The sequence below is a fragment of the Protopterus annectens genome, chromosome 4.part1 (assembly GCF_019279795.1).
Source record: "Protopterus annectens isolate FY-2018-M chromosome 4.part1, PAN1.0, whole genome shotgun sequence".
Lineage (NCBI taxonomy): Eukaryota > Metazoa > Chordata > Ceratodontiformes > Protopteridae > Protopterus > Protopterus annectens.
In genome coordinates, this window is record NC_056734.1 from 626,933,945 (window position 1) to 626,951,214 (window position 17,270).

Below are 17,270 nucleotides of genomic sequence, written 5' to 3' on the forward strand. Positions count from 1 at the left end.
TTTCAATTGAGATAACAGAAACTGTTGGTATTTTAGCATATGAAACTGACAATTTAAGGCCCTCATGGATAAGGTAGCCGAGGTATATACCTTTTTTCCCCACCTTTCTAAGGATCTGGAATCTCTCGGAAGGCAATGGAGGCCTTAACTCCCTTGGGCCCCTGTGAGATGGTTTCTAGGTCAGCAGCATGGCTTTTGTATAGAAATTGGTGAGAGTCAGGAACCCTGTAGTACCTGTCAGGCTTAACTGGAGCTGGAGGAAGAGAATCCGGGTTAAGGCAGGCCTCCGAGTAAACATCATCTAGGATGTCCAGGACAGGAGGTATAGCCAGAGGCCTGTGCTGGGGTAACAAAAGAAATTCCCTGAGCCTTTTCTTGGAATCTGAATAATCCTGGCCTTCCCAGTGGAAGTGCTCCCTTAAGGTATGCAGAGTTTCACCAAATGAGTAATCCTCAGGGGGGGATACAGAAGGGATAGATTCCTCTGCATCAGAGTCTTCAAAAGGGGAGTAAGACTGTTCCTGATAATCAGAGTGCTCTGAAATAATGGAGCCCTGATCAGAGGAGGGTGAATCTTCCTCCACTATGGGTCTTTTGTCCGGAGGTGGCTGAGAACCTCTGATTAGAGTAATTAAATCCTCAGCCATTTTAAGCATCTGTTTCTTAGGCATGGGGCCTGGAGATGGGCCCTGTGTAGCTGGTCTCTTAGGGTGCATGGTAGCTTTAGACTTGGTGAAAGCCTTGATGGAGAAAGAAGAGGAAGGTCTGAAGACACCTTGAGTGGAGGTGGACCTGTCCACATTCTGTGTTTCAACGCCAAGCGTGGCTTCGGTATCTGTAGTCAGGGTGTGGGCCGAGGAGCCTGCGACCTCAGGTACAGGAGACACCGCCAAAGATGTGTCGTCGGTAATCAGGGGCTGCGTAGGCGCCTCGCTGAGAACCGGACAACGTGTAGTCTGCTTAGGCGTGGTGTCGGTAGAGGCCGCGGACCTCGAGTGTCGGTCCTTGTCTTTGCGTTTTTTAGACAAAACCGGAGTCGGAGTATCCGACGACATAGTATAGTTAAATGCTTTCCCAAAAAAATGCTGGGCGAACTCCGCCCGACGCTTAATAGTGCGTTTGTTGAATGTAGCACAAAAGCGACAGACCGAGACGTCGTGGTCTGGGCCTAAACAAGGTATACAGAGGGAATGGAAATCCTTATGCGGTATTTGCTTCCCACAAGAAATACAATTATTAACTTTGTCTGACATCGGTCTGAGGCAAGAAAAGTTTCCCCAATGGGGTACTTAGCTTTTAAGAAGACTTCGGTTCCAAATTTTTAGTAATCTCAGGAGCTGGCCGACCGGCACTTGCGAACTGCTTCTGCTTCGGGCACCACGCGGCAAGAAAGACTGAAGAAAATGGAGTCGGCTGGTTCTTTTATACCCCTGTCGCACTGACGTCAGGGAAGAAGCGACAACAACCGACGCCGGACCTAGACTTTGGAATTCGGCCGACCGAGGACCCGCCTGACGGCAGGAGAACCCATCTGTTATGACTGCAGCTGTATGCACGATGAACGTCAGGGATAGCCCACTTGTTAGGGATGCCTGCTATTGGTTTCATAAATTTCTTAAGCAATGCTGAAACTTCTTCCAAAGGAAATGGGCATTCTGAACTATCAATACAGCTGCACAGAGTACCTTCAAGAGGTGGACCCAGTTTTCACAAAATCTCACCAAGACGACACTGATATACAGACTGTATTTACACAGCATATATCATGGACAGAAGTAGGTTAAAAATTAAGATAGCTTGGTGCACAAGACCCAGTATAAAAAGTGCCCAATCCTGGTAAGTACACTGGTGAAAATGACAGTGTAGAATCCTCAAAATACGGAAACACTCCTACAACGGGGCCAGGCCAGGCCCAGGGGCGGATGGCCCCCCTCTGTTGTAGATGATAGTAGTACTCCACAAAAATTACAAAAACTGATAGGCCAAAGCAGAGCCATAAAGATGATAAAGTGGACTACTAAGGACAAGAAAGAAATTATGTATTGTTACTACTATGCAAAAAGCCCAGAACTTCCAGACAGGAGATATACAAAACGATTGAGAGAGTAATTACAGGAAAGAAAAATACTTCCACAAGAAAAACTGCCAGAAGCTTCAAATAAAAATGTGTACTTAATACAACAGATTTGTGTACAACAGTATATAGGTCAAGAAACTTTGATCTGCTTAGAAAAAGAAGCATCTGAGGAAGTGCGAAAATATAAACAAAACCTAGAGATTTTTGAAAAGTATAAAAAAGAAATATGGACATGGGAAAGAAAGAGATACGATATGGTGCAATATTTATGCAAAGGAGAAACCAAATTAATCAATATAAAAAAGGCAGCCTCAAAGATATTCAAAGAGAAATACAGGCAAAGGGATCCAGATAATGAAAATTTCACAATAAACAAAATATCTCAAAAGAGGGAATGTAGAAAATATGATTGGTAAAGTTGAGGCTAAAAAATAGAAGTTGAAGTTATGGAGTGCCTGCGAAGTGAAGTATTTGGTGTAGAAGGTCTAACACAGGTTACATCATAACATGATGGGGTGAGTCCCCAAAGTAGGGAGAAGCAGGAAGATCTTCAGACATCTGAAGAAGAAGAACATGGACATGGGAAAGAAAAAGATTTAATATGATGTGATATTTATGCAAAGGAGAAAGCAACACTAACAATACAAAAAGAGCAGCACCAAAGATATTTAAAGAGAAATACAGGCAAAGGAATATGGACATGGAAAACTTTACAATACAAAAAAGACAATCCGGAAAAGCAGAAAGGAGATTAGTAATGGAGAAGTTAAAGAAATAGAAACCAAGGTTATGGAGTACCTGTGAACTGAAGGATTCCATGTAGAAAATCTAATTCAGAAAGCACCACAACAGGATAGAGGAATGGATATCCAAATTAAGGGGAAACCAGTAGAATGGGAAGCAATTGGTCAGGTGACATATGACGATATTTTGGAGCCTTCCACAGGAAACCAGTATAAATGTTCACTTGAAGCTGGACAGCAAAGGAAGGAACAGGAACCTGTGGAAACTCTGATGTAGTCAATGTTGACGAGTGACATACCCTTGAGTTCCCATATGACAGGCAACAGATGTCACAGGATGAAACTGAAGAGAGTGTGCCACAGGAAGATGCTATAGAACTTTCTACAGAATGTCCGCAGGAAATGGAAAACAAAAAATGTGCCCTCAGTTTAGACAAAAATGAGTTAAGAGAAGAGTTACTTGATTTAATAGACATAGATATGTTAAAAATCAATGAAAGAAAGTGACTGCAGAAGGTCAATACAACTGAAAAAGTCAGAAGTTTGATAAAACAAATGAAGACTGTCCACTGAGATCCATGCGATATAGCAAAAGTAAACAGGATATATTACTGTGCAGCTAAATTAATAACTGATAAAGTTCTACCACAAGAACACAGGACAGTGAGGGAAAGGAAGGGGAGAAATCGAATACTATCATGGAAGTATCAAATATAGAGAAAACTATAAAGCAATTAAGACAAGAAGTGTCACTATTAGAGGAACACAGAAGAGGGAACAGGTCAATAAAAATACTAAGAAAGATGGACATGATAAATGCAATGTGCAGTATTAGAACAGATCAGGATTTATCATGCATCATCGCAAATAAAAGAAAAATCACAGCTGAGGCAGAAAAATACAGAAGATGCGTAGAAAAATATAAAGTAAAAGTACAAAATAAGCAATTTACTGATGACCCAAAAAAGTTTTATAGAGAATTTGGAAACTAGGTAAAAGGAAGTGAAAGACTGCCAATAAAAAGAAAAAAAAATACATTTTGGAGAATTATCTATGAAGAGCCTGTGGAACACAACAAAGATGCTAAATGGATAGAAGAAGCAAAAAAAAAAATTAGATGTTTAAAGGTAGAGGATATGAAATGGGAAGTAGTAACAGCCAGACAGATTGAAACCAACCAAAGAAAAGCCTCTCACTGGAAAACCCCAGGCCCAGATGCCGTATCTAACTTTTGGTTAAACGTTATTAACATCTTTGCAGAAAGATTTAGCAATGAATAAGAATAATTTATATGCACACCCTGAAGAGACACCAACCTAACAGAAAAAACAATGCTCCTACTTTTAACCCGCAAGCTACCCTAAAAAGTATAGACCAATAACTTGCCTTCCAACGACGTATAAACTACACATGGGAACTGATGCAGACATCATGAAATCCTCCAAAACTAGTCAAGAAAACAAAATCGCCACAGATTCTAAAGACAACCCACAAGGCATTCTATAGTTGTCAAGAATCTCAATGGCAACACTCAGATTTGCAGCACAATGGCACTAAACAGAACCAACTGATATTGCCAACATCCTGGCAGATAGGTTCAGTGCTAACTTCACCCCCTAAAGGGCCAATCTCAATACCAGAAGAATGCCAAGTTCCAGTAATCACGGTCACACAGGTAAAAAATGCACTCTCCAAAGCCAAGAATACAGCATCCATGGGACCAGACAACATTCCTGGCTGTGTTTTGTATGAACTACAAAACAAACTGGCACCCCGCCTAAGTACCATGTTCAATCATAGCCTCAGTTAAGGCTTTTTGCCTACTAAATGGCACACAGCTACGGTTATCCTACTCCACAAGGGGAGAGCCACCATGGACCCCAGGAACTCCCACCCCATTATCCTGGCAAGCCTGATTAAAGACATGGGTAACCTTCAAACTCCGGACCCCCCACCCAGTTTGGGTTCATGAAAGGCAGATCATGTCTCCTAAACTTGACTGACTTCGTTGAAGCAGTCACTAGAGCCATGGACGAGGGTAAGGTGGTTCACACAGCCTATCTAGACCTCGCCAAGGCATTCCACACCATCCTCTACTCTGGAATCATAGAAAAACTCACTAAACTGGGCATAAATCCCTATGTCACACGATGGGTTGCCAACTGGCTCACCGACAGAACCCACACTGTGAAAGTAGCAGACTCCAAATCCGATTCCAGACCAGTGACAAGTAGAGTACCACAGGGTTCAGTCTTGGGTCCACTCCTGTTTGGAATCTACTTCTCTGAAGTTCAGGCCAACACAGAGGGTCTATGGCTAAAAAGTTTGTAAACGATTGCAAACTGGGAGCCATTAATGAATCCCCAAATGATGTGGACATTCTACAAAAGGGCCTCACTGAGACAAATGTCTCTTGTCAAAGCCATGGCCTCAAGCTCAATGCCAAAAAATGCACAGTTATCCTCTTTGGGGAAAACCCTGTGCCCATGAACTACCACATAGGCGGTAGTCCACTTAACACAAAGTGTGACAAGACACCTAGGGACACAGGCGGACAAGTAGTCTCTCCTTTGATAACCACATCACCACAGTAGCCAGGAAATCCTTTTTCATGGTACACCACATCATAAAAGGTTTCTCATCCAGAAATAAGGAGGTCATTGTTCCTCTCTACTCATCCCTCATTAGACCTATTATAGAGTACAATGCCCAGTTTGGTATGTACCTCACAAGACATTTACAACAACTGGAAAGGCTGCAGAAATACCTCACAAAGAGGATCACTGGCCTCAAACAAATGCCCTATGCAGACCATCTCAAAAAACTTCAGCTTTACTCAGTCGCATATCGCCTACTCAGAGACTATCTCTGCCTAACCTACAAAGCCAGGTCAATCCCAGAGCTGTTGGACATGCTACACTTAAAGAAATCCCAATCCCACCAAGCCACATGCTCCAGGGACCTAAACCTTGTCACCACAATAAACAAAACATGATGGAGGGATAGGTTCCTGTCCCAGAGACTCCCCATACTCTGGAACAGTCGGCCCATTCATGATAAGCAGAGCACCTCATTAGCCCTCTAAGAAAAATCTTGACAATTGGATGGGAAATATGAAATTCACCCCGGGGATCACTTCTGTGGCTCTGCTCGACCGGGGCACAGGAAAACAAATTTTCGGGTGGCGAAAGCCAGGGAATTTTTATGGCTTGGCTTGTATATGCCCTAGGGCCAATAGCCTAGTACCTACCTATGAACCGACAGAGTTTATAGCCATTTAAAAGAAAATTCAATTCAATTATGGCAGTAGAACAAAAGGGCAATAAAAGAAAGTCATATGGAACAAAAAATTATTTGTTATTAAATAAAGCCATAGTGGAGAACTGTAAAAAGGGGAAGAATCTAAGTATGGCATGAATTGACTAAAAAAAAAAAGCATCTGATGGTATCCCACATTCATGGATAAAAGAGTGCTTAAAAATGTGCAAGATACACCCTACACTGATAGACTACATTACAGTGATCATTAAACAGTAGCACCACTTGGCAATTAAGCCATGGTAAAGGACAAATTATTATCCCAGTGATAAAAATTCAAAGGGGGATATTCCAGGGTGACTGATCCGCTGCTATTCTGCCTTGCCCTTTCACCCAGTAAACTGTCTACTTAACTAGGCCATGGCTGTAATTTGGCTCCTAGAAAACAACAAAGTGTAAAGACTTCTCATCTTCTCTTTGTTGATGATTTAAAACTGTATAGCTTATCAGATGAGGAGGTGAAAGTGCAACTGCAAGTTCAGATGATTTAAGAATGTCATTTGGTCTTGATAAATGTGCAAAAGCAACCTTTAAAGCAGGAAAACTGTAGCACCATAAAAACATCAGTCTGGGACAAGGATGTGATATAGAAGAACTTGAGCAAGAGGGAGTGTATAAATATTGGGGAATTGATGAAGGATCAGCAATAAAACATGAACAAATGTGAATAAAACTTAGTAAGGAATACTTAGAAGACTTGAATTAATCCCGAAAACAGTGTTGGCATCTAGGAACAAAATCCAAGCTATAAACCAATTTGCTCTTCCTGTCTTAACTTACAGTTTTGAAGTGATTGACTGGCCCCAAAACATGTTGGCTAGATTAGATAGGAAAACAAGAAGAATGCTTCATGCTCACCAAATTATTTATAAACCAAGACTATATATTCCCCATTCCAAAGGAGGGACAGGGCTCCTTGAAACGGATTACATGTACAGATCTGCAATCGTGGGACACCACACATACCTGCTAACCTCAAAACGCAAACATAGTGAAAGTTTTGAAACATGAGGAGAATAAATCTAAGATGACTTCTTTACTTAAGCTAGCAGAAGCACATCGGCATCAAGCAGGAATGGAAATCAAACCAGAAGTAGAAAAAATCAAGCAGCAACTGAATGTGCCAAAAAACAAAAGGAAGAATATAAGGTGAAGGACCAGATGAGAAGAAAAGAAATGTGGAAAATCCATAAATATAGTTGCAAGTATAGAAAACTTTCGGAAGAACCTCATGTTGATCAGGAACGAACGCAGGAATGGTTAAGCAGAGGCAAATTCAAACAAAGTGATGGAAGATTAATACTGGCGGCCCAAGATAGTGGGGCTGCATACACGTTGGTTTACAAAGTCCATTGAATATGTGGGAGAAACAGACACATGTAGGTTTTGTAAAACCAAATTGGAAACAGTCGCACACCTTGTTGCTGGTTGTTACAGAAGGACTGTATACCGAATGGCACATTAATGTGGCAAGATTGTTGCACTGGGGATTGTGCAAACATTATGGTATTGAAGTGGCTGAAAAACACTGGAAACATGAGGCATAGAGCATCATAGAAAATTATAAGTTTAAATCACATGGGATCATCCATTACCAACAGTTCAAAAGGCAGATGCTAGAAAACCGGATACAGTGGTCCATGAAAAGACAAAAGCAGCACTGATCATTGAAATTGCCACACCCAGTGACTAGTGTCCTGAATACAGAAAGAAAGTCATAAAATATCAGGATTTGCAGCAGAAATGAAAGTAATGTCTAAGAAAGATACCCAGACAGTCCCAAGAGTAGTAGGAGCAATGGGTCTTATAAAAAAGAATCTACAATCTTATTTAGATAGGTTACCAATACATGCAACTCCATACGAATTGGAGGAGTCATTATTGGGCACATTGCAGGTGCTGCGAAGAGCATTTCTGGCTGGCAAAGATTGAAACAATACTAATTTCATGAACTTAACTGTACTTTGACTTGGGAATGGGGTCCATTCCCGTCATGATATTAGAAACCCAAAATATTTGGAGAAATTAAAAAAAAGATAAAAAAGAAAGAAATAAGGCGTGGCTGCAGGGCTCAACTTAAACAATGTCGCCTCTTCCTGTACTCTGTCCCTACCACCAATAAATAAACTACCTCTTGTAGAGTCCTGCAAAGATCTCAGGATACTCCACAGAACTAAGAAATAACCTGATAAATTTTAGTTGGATTATAAAGCCCTAGTAGCCAAGGAATTGAATTACAGTTCCTAAAGGTTCCAATATTAAATTCTTTGACCAAGCCTAAAGGATAGATGACTGTCTCTAAATCTGACAGCCTTCACCACTGGCACAAAGTACTTGCAGAAAACTCAAGGAGTGACAGGTAGGTTAAAAGGCACGATCATAAATTGCAAGTGCCGTTTTCTCAAACAAAGCCTAACTCATCTCCTACAAGGTTTGAGCATCTACCATCCAAGTCTCCCTCATCCCTCAACTGAGGGGGGGGGGGGGTTACCTTGTTCTAGATGGTCTTCATCATTCGTAACTTCCCCATTTCAAAAATGGCAGATTGACCTAAACAGAAATAAAACGTTATGACTGTACTATAACAATATATCTAAATGCTTTCAGTCAATCCTCTTCAAGTAGCAGGACTTTGCTGCAGGTGGCTGTTCCTCTTGGCAAAAACTGTTAAACTTAAGATAAGTGTGCTCCTCAAATATTTGTTCAAACATCTGCACAGCCTAGATGAATTACTTTCCATGGACACCAGCTTGCTCGACCAAAACCATCCAAGGCTAAAAGAATCTGAGAAAAGAAAGAGCAGTATCCAGTCTTGAATCCAACAGCAATAACTGCCTTGGACAGAAAGCAACTACCAAGTCAAAACGTATGGTCTTCCTTCAGGACTCTGCAGGTAAATTGTCTTCCTGGACACTGTTCACATGGTATTCCATTTTATATGTGCAATTCTGCAACACTTCTGCACTGCTGATTCAAAGGTAGATAGAAATTCTGTACATCTTCAGCTTCTGGTACTGCTCACTATAAATAAGTTGATAGAGCTTCTCTTTATGTCTTTGGCCATTTGAACACATTGATTTTCTACTTTTCTTAGGCAAGTTTAAAGCTGCTTGTATATTCGATTTTACAAAGTACACAGCTTAATTTTATTTTTTCCAAGTAGAAAGATTTATAATTCAATCTGAATGGATACAGCTGGTAATTTATCTTTAGATTTGCTTGCATCAAAAGAGTACTCCAATAAACGGTCAACTTTTACTTTCTTAAGAATTAATGATCAAACTGCTGCTACCATACAAATATGTAACATCCATCTAAATTTAAAGGTAAACAGCAATTGTGTTGTGATATGTGTGGTTTACATAGCTGGTGACATCCCCACAAAGAGGCACAGGTACTAGTGAGATATCATTATTGTGTGTGTGTGTGTGTGTGTGTGTGTGTGTGTGTGTGTGTGTGTGTGTGTGTGTGTGTGTGTGTGTGTGTGTGTGTGTGTGTCCGCGCGAGCGCAAAACAATCTAGTTCAAGCGTTGAAAAGACTGCACTAAAAGGGACTGGGCCCTTTGTCAGATGTGCTTGAAATCCTGAAGAGCCAATGATTATACCTCCAGATCTGTAGCTGTTCAACTTTAAGTGTAACTGGGTGTGCCTAGTGTTGGTTATTACCCAAAGCAATACTGAATATTTACCATACACTCAAGGGTAATGCACTGCAGTTTTAAATCCTGCAATGTTCCATATAAACAAGCATCACTGGTACATTGTGAGATCACAGCCCTTGAGAGACACATGTACTTTGGTACAAGTGGAATAATACTCTAGTTTGTAAGAAGCACAAAGAAAGGAGTCAAACTTTTTCACCAAATTATCAACAGCAGTACAACATAATCCCCCTAAGTAAATGTCAAAACAATTTCAAAACGTTTAGTCACAAATTAACTTGCTGTAATCAACCAATTATGTATTCTGAATTGCCAGAAACAATGGGTTCTTGTACTCTACTCTAACAGAAAAACCTGTAATAAACCAATGGATGGAATAAAAATGGTTCAAACCTTAGAAGAAACTGGACAACAGCCCACCTGCAATGTGGTCCAGTAAAAGGTATACAGAATCATGCAGGTAAAGGAACTCTAAGAAGAGAGGGAATGCATTAATTTCTGCTATTTTTTTAAAACCTTTACTGAATGATCACTTAAGACACAAACATATAGAAAACAGATCATATTAACATGTTCCCAGTTGCAAACATTAAGCATCTCATGCATTCTCTAGTATAATTATCATCAATTCAACACTATGTAAATTGCTCAATTCTGGTAATTCACTGAGGACTGTAGTCACTAAATAATAATACACATTTAAATTTCAGACTTCATATCCTTCAGAAAATGAATACAAATACAATTCTGCTGTTCAAGAAACTTTCTAAGTTTATACAAGTAATATTTAAAATTTGTCCCTATTTTTGAGCCTTTGGCCCCCATTATTTTAGGACTTTTCAAGATTTACTGTGCTAAGAGATTAACAGGTATCCTATACTTGGTCTCCATAAACAAACCTTGGAAGGAGCTTCCAAAATAAGATCCAACCCAAACAGCAAAATATTCACACAAAACCTGAACACAAACAGCATTAGAAAAATGTCCAAGTGCCAGTGTTTTGAGAAGGACAACCACTGCTCACAGCTCCAACACTTCAACTGTTAGCCACTATAAACTTTTTTAATGGCGTCAATCTCTCTCTGTAGTTAATATTCACATTTTTGTTTTCTTTTCTCCTTCCCTCATTCTGGCTCTGTATTTTAATACAACTAATCCACCTCTTCTCTCCACTCTCGCCATCTGTTCCTACTAACACACAACTCTAACTACCCAACTTCCTTAAACTAATACTTAGTGATATTCTACATCCTGTATATTTTAGGCTCTCTTATTTGTTGCATATCTTGCAACCAATACTATAAAGTTTTTCTTCTGTTTTGATCAATGTTAAATTATCTGCGTAACACTATATACACTAAACCAAAAGGAAACATTTTACAGTGTAAACACTTTAATGGGTACTATACACTGTACTTTAAAATGTTTAAATATGAATGCACTGCTACATGCTGCCATTTCTTTATATTTCATTTGTAATACATCAAGCAAAACATGCACTTGCAAACAGTACCTCACAATTAGTGAAATTCAGACGTGGCCTGGGTTAAAATGTTCTATGGTCCAATCGGCCTGGCCCACTTAACAAGTTAAATAAATATAAATGTCTGCTTTATTTAACTTCAAAGGGAACTTCAAATTCAATATTTTAAATAAAATATCAGTCAGTGCCCACGTAGCACCACAAAAGGGAAGCAGAAGGAAAAAAAAAAAAAGAAAAAGGACAAAGGCACTGGGATTAAATGTCCTGCAGCACAGCCCTACTAAAGAAGTCCTACTGTAGAAGGAGCCCAAAAGTGCAATGTTTACTGCATCTGCGCACTTAATAATCAGGTGAACATGATACAAATTCCTAGTACGGATACATCCATGAAGCAATTAAAAGAAGCCACCTTCATCCTGTTGAATGCTCTTTGATCACATTGGTTAAATGATCTATTTTCTGGTGATAAACGTCAGCAGAGATGCCAATCCTTCAGGACAGCATCAGCCTGCCAACTGTACAACACCTCCTCCTTGATGTAAATGGACAACTATCCCATGCTTCTATAATTATGGACCCAAAAGAAGTAAAAACTACAGCCAGACATGCACGACAGTGTATGGAAGATGTGTTCAAATTTATTTTTATTTGACAGGAAAAAAATGAGAGAGAGAGAGAGAGAGAGAGAGAGATTAAAGAGTCGTTAAATAACAGCTCAAAGAAAACCTTAAAGAATTATGAAAAAAATTAAGCTAATGAGGAAACAATGAAAAGATAGTCTCAGGACAATAACTACATTAGAAAATATTAGGACCGGTGTTACAAAGACTCCCTTTCCAGGGGGAAGCAAAGCCTAGAAGCAAAAGTTTCATTCAAAAGCAGGAAAATAAGTATATATTTCTAACAGATTTTGGACAAGTAGCACAGATGGCTGGCTGGCTCATACTGACATTGCCCAATACGGATAGCAAATGAACAGGTATCTTGACTGGTAAGTACTGATAACTAAATACTGATGTATGAAGACGAAAACAGCATACAGAATGTGTTCTTTACTGTTAAAATTAAGATTTTAAATCACATTATCTGCAGCTGTAGCACTCTTTGTGCTACATTTACAGTCTTCAACCCTTATCTATTTCACAGGTTCATAGTTGTGTACTAGGCTAATGGCCCCGGGGCCTTTACAAGCCTAGCCATAGGATTACCCTGGCATTGTGCCAGCCAACCTTAGTTCCTAGTGTCTCTCTCGAGTACAGCCAATGGAGTTATCTCCGGGGTGAATTTTCTACTTCCCATCCACTCATACAGGTTCAAATAATCAGCACTGCCAAGTCTCGAACCTGGGGCCTTGTACACCATAGACAGAGGAATGTACCACTACACCACTTGAGTTTTTATCATTTACATGTCCTGCAACCAGTAGGTTCAAATGCATGCTGCCCAACACTGCATCCATAAATCTGCAGCATAACTGCCTCAGACATAACCAATATCTAACCACCTTCTTAAAAGAATGTTGCAGTAAAATAGGGTACATCAATGAATTTTTAGTTAGCCATTTCAAAAGTCATTTAACAAAGAGGTGAGGAGTACTAGTAAATGCTTGCTGCTACTTCTTACCTGACATATTCATGGCCCCATGAAGCAATATCCTCTTGGGATCCCAGTAGTCGATACTTTAAACATTCTCTTTCACTGCTCATAGTCATTGCAAGTACAGAGATTATGTCGGCACAGAAACGCTAAACAAAGGAAGAGAAGATATTCATACCAAGCATTTTAGCACTTACTCAAAACTGCTAACTGCGCGTTGTATGTACAATTGATAAAATAATAAATATTTTACTGTACATTTAGTTACTAAAGAACAGTAAGGCCATAGCAAAGAAAAACAGCTTTGCAAGGTACTTGTAAATGGTTGATCTTGATGGGAAAACTCCTGGCACAGTAGAACAGAAGGGGTTTCTACTCACTGATGACAGACAACAGCTAGCTACACTTTTCAGTAATCTCTCTCACGCAAGGTAATGCTAGTTTCATCCTAGTAAATACATTTACTCCTGGTTGCTCCCCCAGTAAAGCCAGTGCTATCCTACAGATCTTAAATGACCACCACCTGCAATATAAAATGTGCTTTACTACAAAACACTAACTACTGAACAATGTCAGAAAACATTCGCTAACTACAATTTACAGAAAAGTTTACTAGGAGGATTCAAAACACAAAACAAGGGGGAACCAGTGGAAAGGTATCTGTAATGAATAGAATAAAAGCCATGTACTTAACATAATGTTGGATCTTTCACTCTGGCTCATCTGAGTCAACTGATAGGTCTTAAAGACAGTAATTGGAACTGACCAAGCACAACTATTGCTCCAGCTATGAGCTCCTTTAAAAACATTTCCCTCTCATACTCCCCCAATGTAATTATTCTTGTCAAAGTTTGCTACCTACGTAGACTTCAGTTACTCTGGATGAGGTATAAAACTGGAGAAAAGTTTCAGGACAGTCTTTAAAGGTACTCAAGTAATGAAAACTTGGAAAGGGTGCAGAGAGATGGATGTTCAATCAGAAGGACCGGGATAAAAGGATCCAGTTATGTTAAGTACAAAACTTCCACATCCTGTTCATCTGGTTTGTCCAATCCAATCCAACTGATGGTTCAGAATCCCAAGCTACATACTAATCCAGGTGGCATCATGATGGGAGGCCTTTAAGAACTGTGGCCTGGAAGGAAGCCTTGGACCTAGATATGGACTTCTAGTTTACAATGCTTGGCAAAGATGTGCAACACAGAACAGGTTGCTGCAGCACAAATTTCATCCACAGAGGAATTCTTGAAAAAGATTTAAAAGTATCTACAGATCTCATGTAATGAGCTTTTGGTTTGGATAACAAAGTCTTGTTGTGAGAGTACAAATGCAGTCAGATAGCCACCTGGATGGGGAAACTTTGGAGACCTTCCTTCGCCATTTGTAAGGAGTGAAGATGACAAAAAGTGCAGTATCTTTTCTATATCCAGCATATGAAAGATGTACTCTTCCCCTTCTAGGAATGGTTTGGAAAGTAAGCAAGTAAATTAATTAGCTGCATCAAATTAGTTACTGAAGCAACCTTGGGGATATAGCAAAGGTAAATCTGAAGGGATACTCTATCCTTATGAAAAATCCGGTAGGAAGACAAGGCCTTTAACTTTGAAATTCACCTTGCTGAAGTAGCTGCCACCAAAAACAGGATTTTTCAAGACAGAAGTTTTAGCTACACAGAAGAAGCTGGTACAACGGGACTTTTTTGTTAAGGCTTCTAAAACAAAGTTAAGGTCCCTAGCAGGAAATGGTTCTTTTCACTGAAGAAGAGATGATAAAGGTAGCTTTTAAAAAGGCTTTACAGACCGCATGATAAGCTACAGAATTCGAATCAAAGCAATTATAGTAGGCTGTTATGGACGGTAAGTGGATTTTTATAGCAGAGTAACTGGTGCCAGAGTCAAACAAGTGCAAAAGAAATGAGAGAATCTCAAGGATAGAGGCGGTAAAATGGCAGATGATTTTGTTGGCTGCCCAAACAGAAAAAAAATTTCCATTTACTGCAATAAACCCTACAGGTAGGTTATTTTTCAATGCAGAAAGTATATATTGGACACCATGAGATAAATACAGGTCTTTAGCCATTAAGGGAAGTGGAAAGACAGTGGTTAACATGAGGTTATGCAAGTCTAGGTGGGTCAATCTGAACAGGTGGAAGAAAAGGTTTAGACATGAACCTAGAAGTCAAGGGTGGTTCTTGAGAGGAGGCCTCAGCAAGGGGGAGCAAATTTGCCGAGACCAGCACTGGCAGCCCTTGCCTTTCTGTAAGAACCCAGATATGAAGGAAAGAGATGGAAAGGCAAAGAGAAATCTGGTAAGCCACTGCCTGACTGGAGTTTCTCTCTCTAGAGGAAATGGGTGACGTAGCAGCTGCATTTGGTGTTGGCTGGGGGGGGGTCAAATAAGTAGCAGCTACTGTCAGATTGACAGAACACTCATTAACCATCAGAAATGATCTGCTGAGCCTGCCGTATGGTAGTTGGTCTTGCCAGGAATGTGTCTTGCAATAACAAAGTGATGCAAAACAATCACCCATTGCCAAACTCCCAACACAGGGGGTAGGTGCTTGTTCTTCCTTGCTCATTTAAATACCACACCACAGGCATATTGATTTGAATCGTTGCTAGGAGTAAGAGGTCCTGAAAGTCCTACAAAGCAAAAAGGACCACCCTAGTCTCAAGAATACTGATGCGAAGATTGGCTGCTGCCCAATTCCAAGTTCCTTATGCCATTCTCTACTCAAAATGCCCCTTCACCCACCCCAGGGAGGAGGCATCCATAGAGACTATTCCTATCACAGGAGGAATAATCAAAGGTCTTCATGTATGAATTTCTAGTGAAGTTAGCCATGATTCTAAGTGAGCTCTGGACAGATGAGGGATAACAGGAGCAGAGGGAAGACCTGACTTTTAAGACCACTGAACTCCAACAAACCAATGAAGAATGCATATGTGAAAACAAATTAACTGAACCATAGCTACTGAGGTGGACATCAATCCCAGGACCCAAAGAAAAGTACAGTTGTGCAAAATCTTACCGTAACAGTAGACGTCCTTCTCTTCACTGTTGCAGTATTCACTCCCTCCCTCCCTCTCTCCAACCCCCTCTTGTTTGTTCTAATTTTTGTTTTAGGTTCACTTCTTGCTGAGGGTTTCCCCTTTTTCTTTAGCATTTTTCTTTCTGGATGTGCATGAAGAAAAAGGGGAAACCCTCAGCAAGAAGGGAACCCAAACAAAAACCAGAACAAACAAGAGGGGAGTTGAAGAGAGGGAGGGAGGGAGTGAATACTGCAACAGTGAAGAGACGTATCTACTGTCATGTTAAGATTTTACACAACTGTACTATGTTCTTCTATATCACTGTTGCAGTATCAAAAACAGAAGGGAAGAGTAAAAAAAGCTCAAAACAGAACGGGAGGTGGAAGGCTGAGAAAAACCCTCAACAAACCCATATAAAATGGTTTCAGCAAAACCTGCTCCGAAGCTAGAAACCACATCCAACTTCTAATGCTTAGTAAAGGTATGCACTGAAAATCAAGTATCAACTTCAAGGATGGAATTGGTGCCCAATCCCTTGAAGACACCAGAATAGGCAACAGCCCTAGTGGAATGAGTTAACAGAAGTAGACCAAGATTTGCAATGAAAAGAACAAAAAGAAATGGCCTTAGTTATCCAGAAGGAGATGGTTTGCTTAGATACAGCCAAACCCAATGTCCTGAGATGAAAGGAAACAAAAAGCTGATCAGACTTGCAAATGGCCTTAGTTTTGTCCAAACAGGACCACAACTGTCTGTGCAAATCCAAGGTATACAGGACACACTCACTAGCAGACTGAGGAGACAAGAAAAAGGAACGGAGTTGTACTGATTGACTCAAAGACAACTCATTTACCAACTTGGGCATAAAAGGATTAGCACGGAGACATACTGTCCCTCTGAAAAAGCAAAAAAAAGAGGAATGGCCATAAGTGCCTGGAGCTCAGAAACCCTGTGATCAGGAGAGCCAGCAAAGAACAGTACTTCAGGTACAATGCTGCAAAAAAGCGGAATCTGCAGGCTCAAAAGGAGCCAGAGTCAATTTTTCCAAAACAAAATTAAGGTTCGGCAGAGGGGGAATAGGTTTCCTTGGAGGCGTAACCATGCAGGACACAAACTGTCTGACCTCAAAATGGGAAGTCAAAGGAGGATTCAAGAGCAGAGAAGCAGAAATAGTTGACTAACAGGCTTCACAAAAGAATAGGTCAGACAAGATTGGAGCAACTTGCACAAATATGAGAGAGGACCAGAGGGACCCCCCACTGAAAAAGGGCCCTGGTTACGAACAAGGCACCAGACAGAAAATCTTTGCCATTTGGACATGCAAGATTTTCTGGTTGAGGGTTTCACTGCCTCCTGTAA

General features: G+C 40.3%; 1 protein-coding gene across 1 annotated transcript in view; it reads right to left on the reverse strand.

The window, feature by feature from the left end:
- Nucleotides 1–17,270, reverse strand: part of PSMD2 (proteasome 26S subunit ubiquitin receptor, non-ATPase 2) — a 1,781,804-nt gene that overhangs the window by 1,464,722 nt on the left and 299,812 nt on the right. Inside the window, exon 4 of the mRNA XM_044070442.1 lies at nucleotides 12,907–13,028. Coding sequence (XP_043926377.1) covers nucleotides 12,907–13,028 — 122 coding nt within the window. The remainder of the gene's footprint in view (nucleotides 1–12,906; nucleotides 13,029–17,270) is intronic.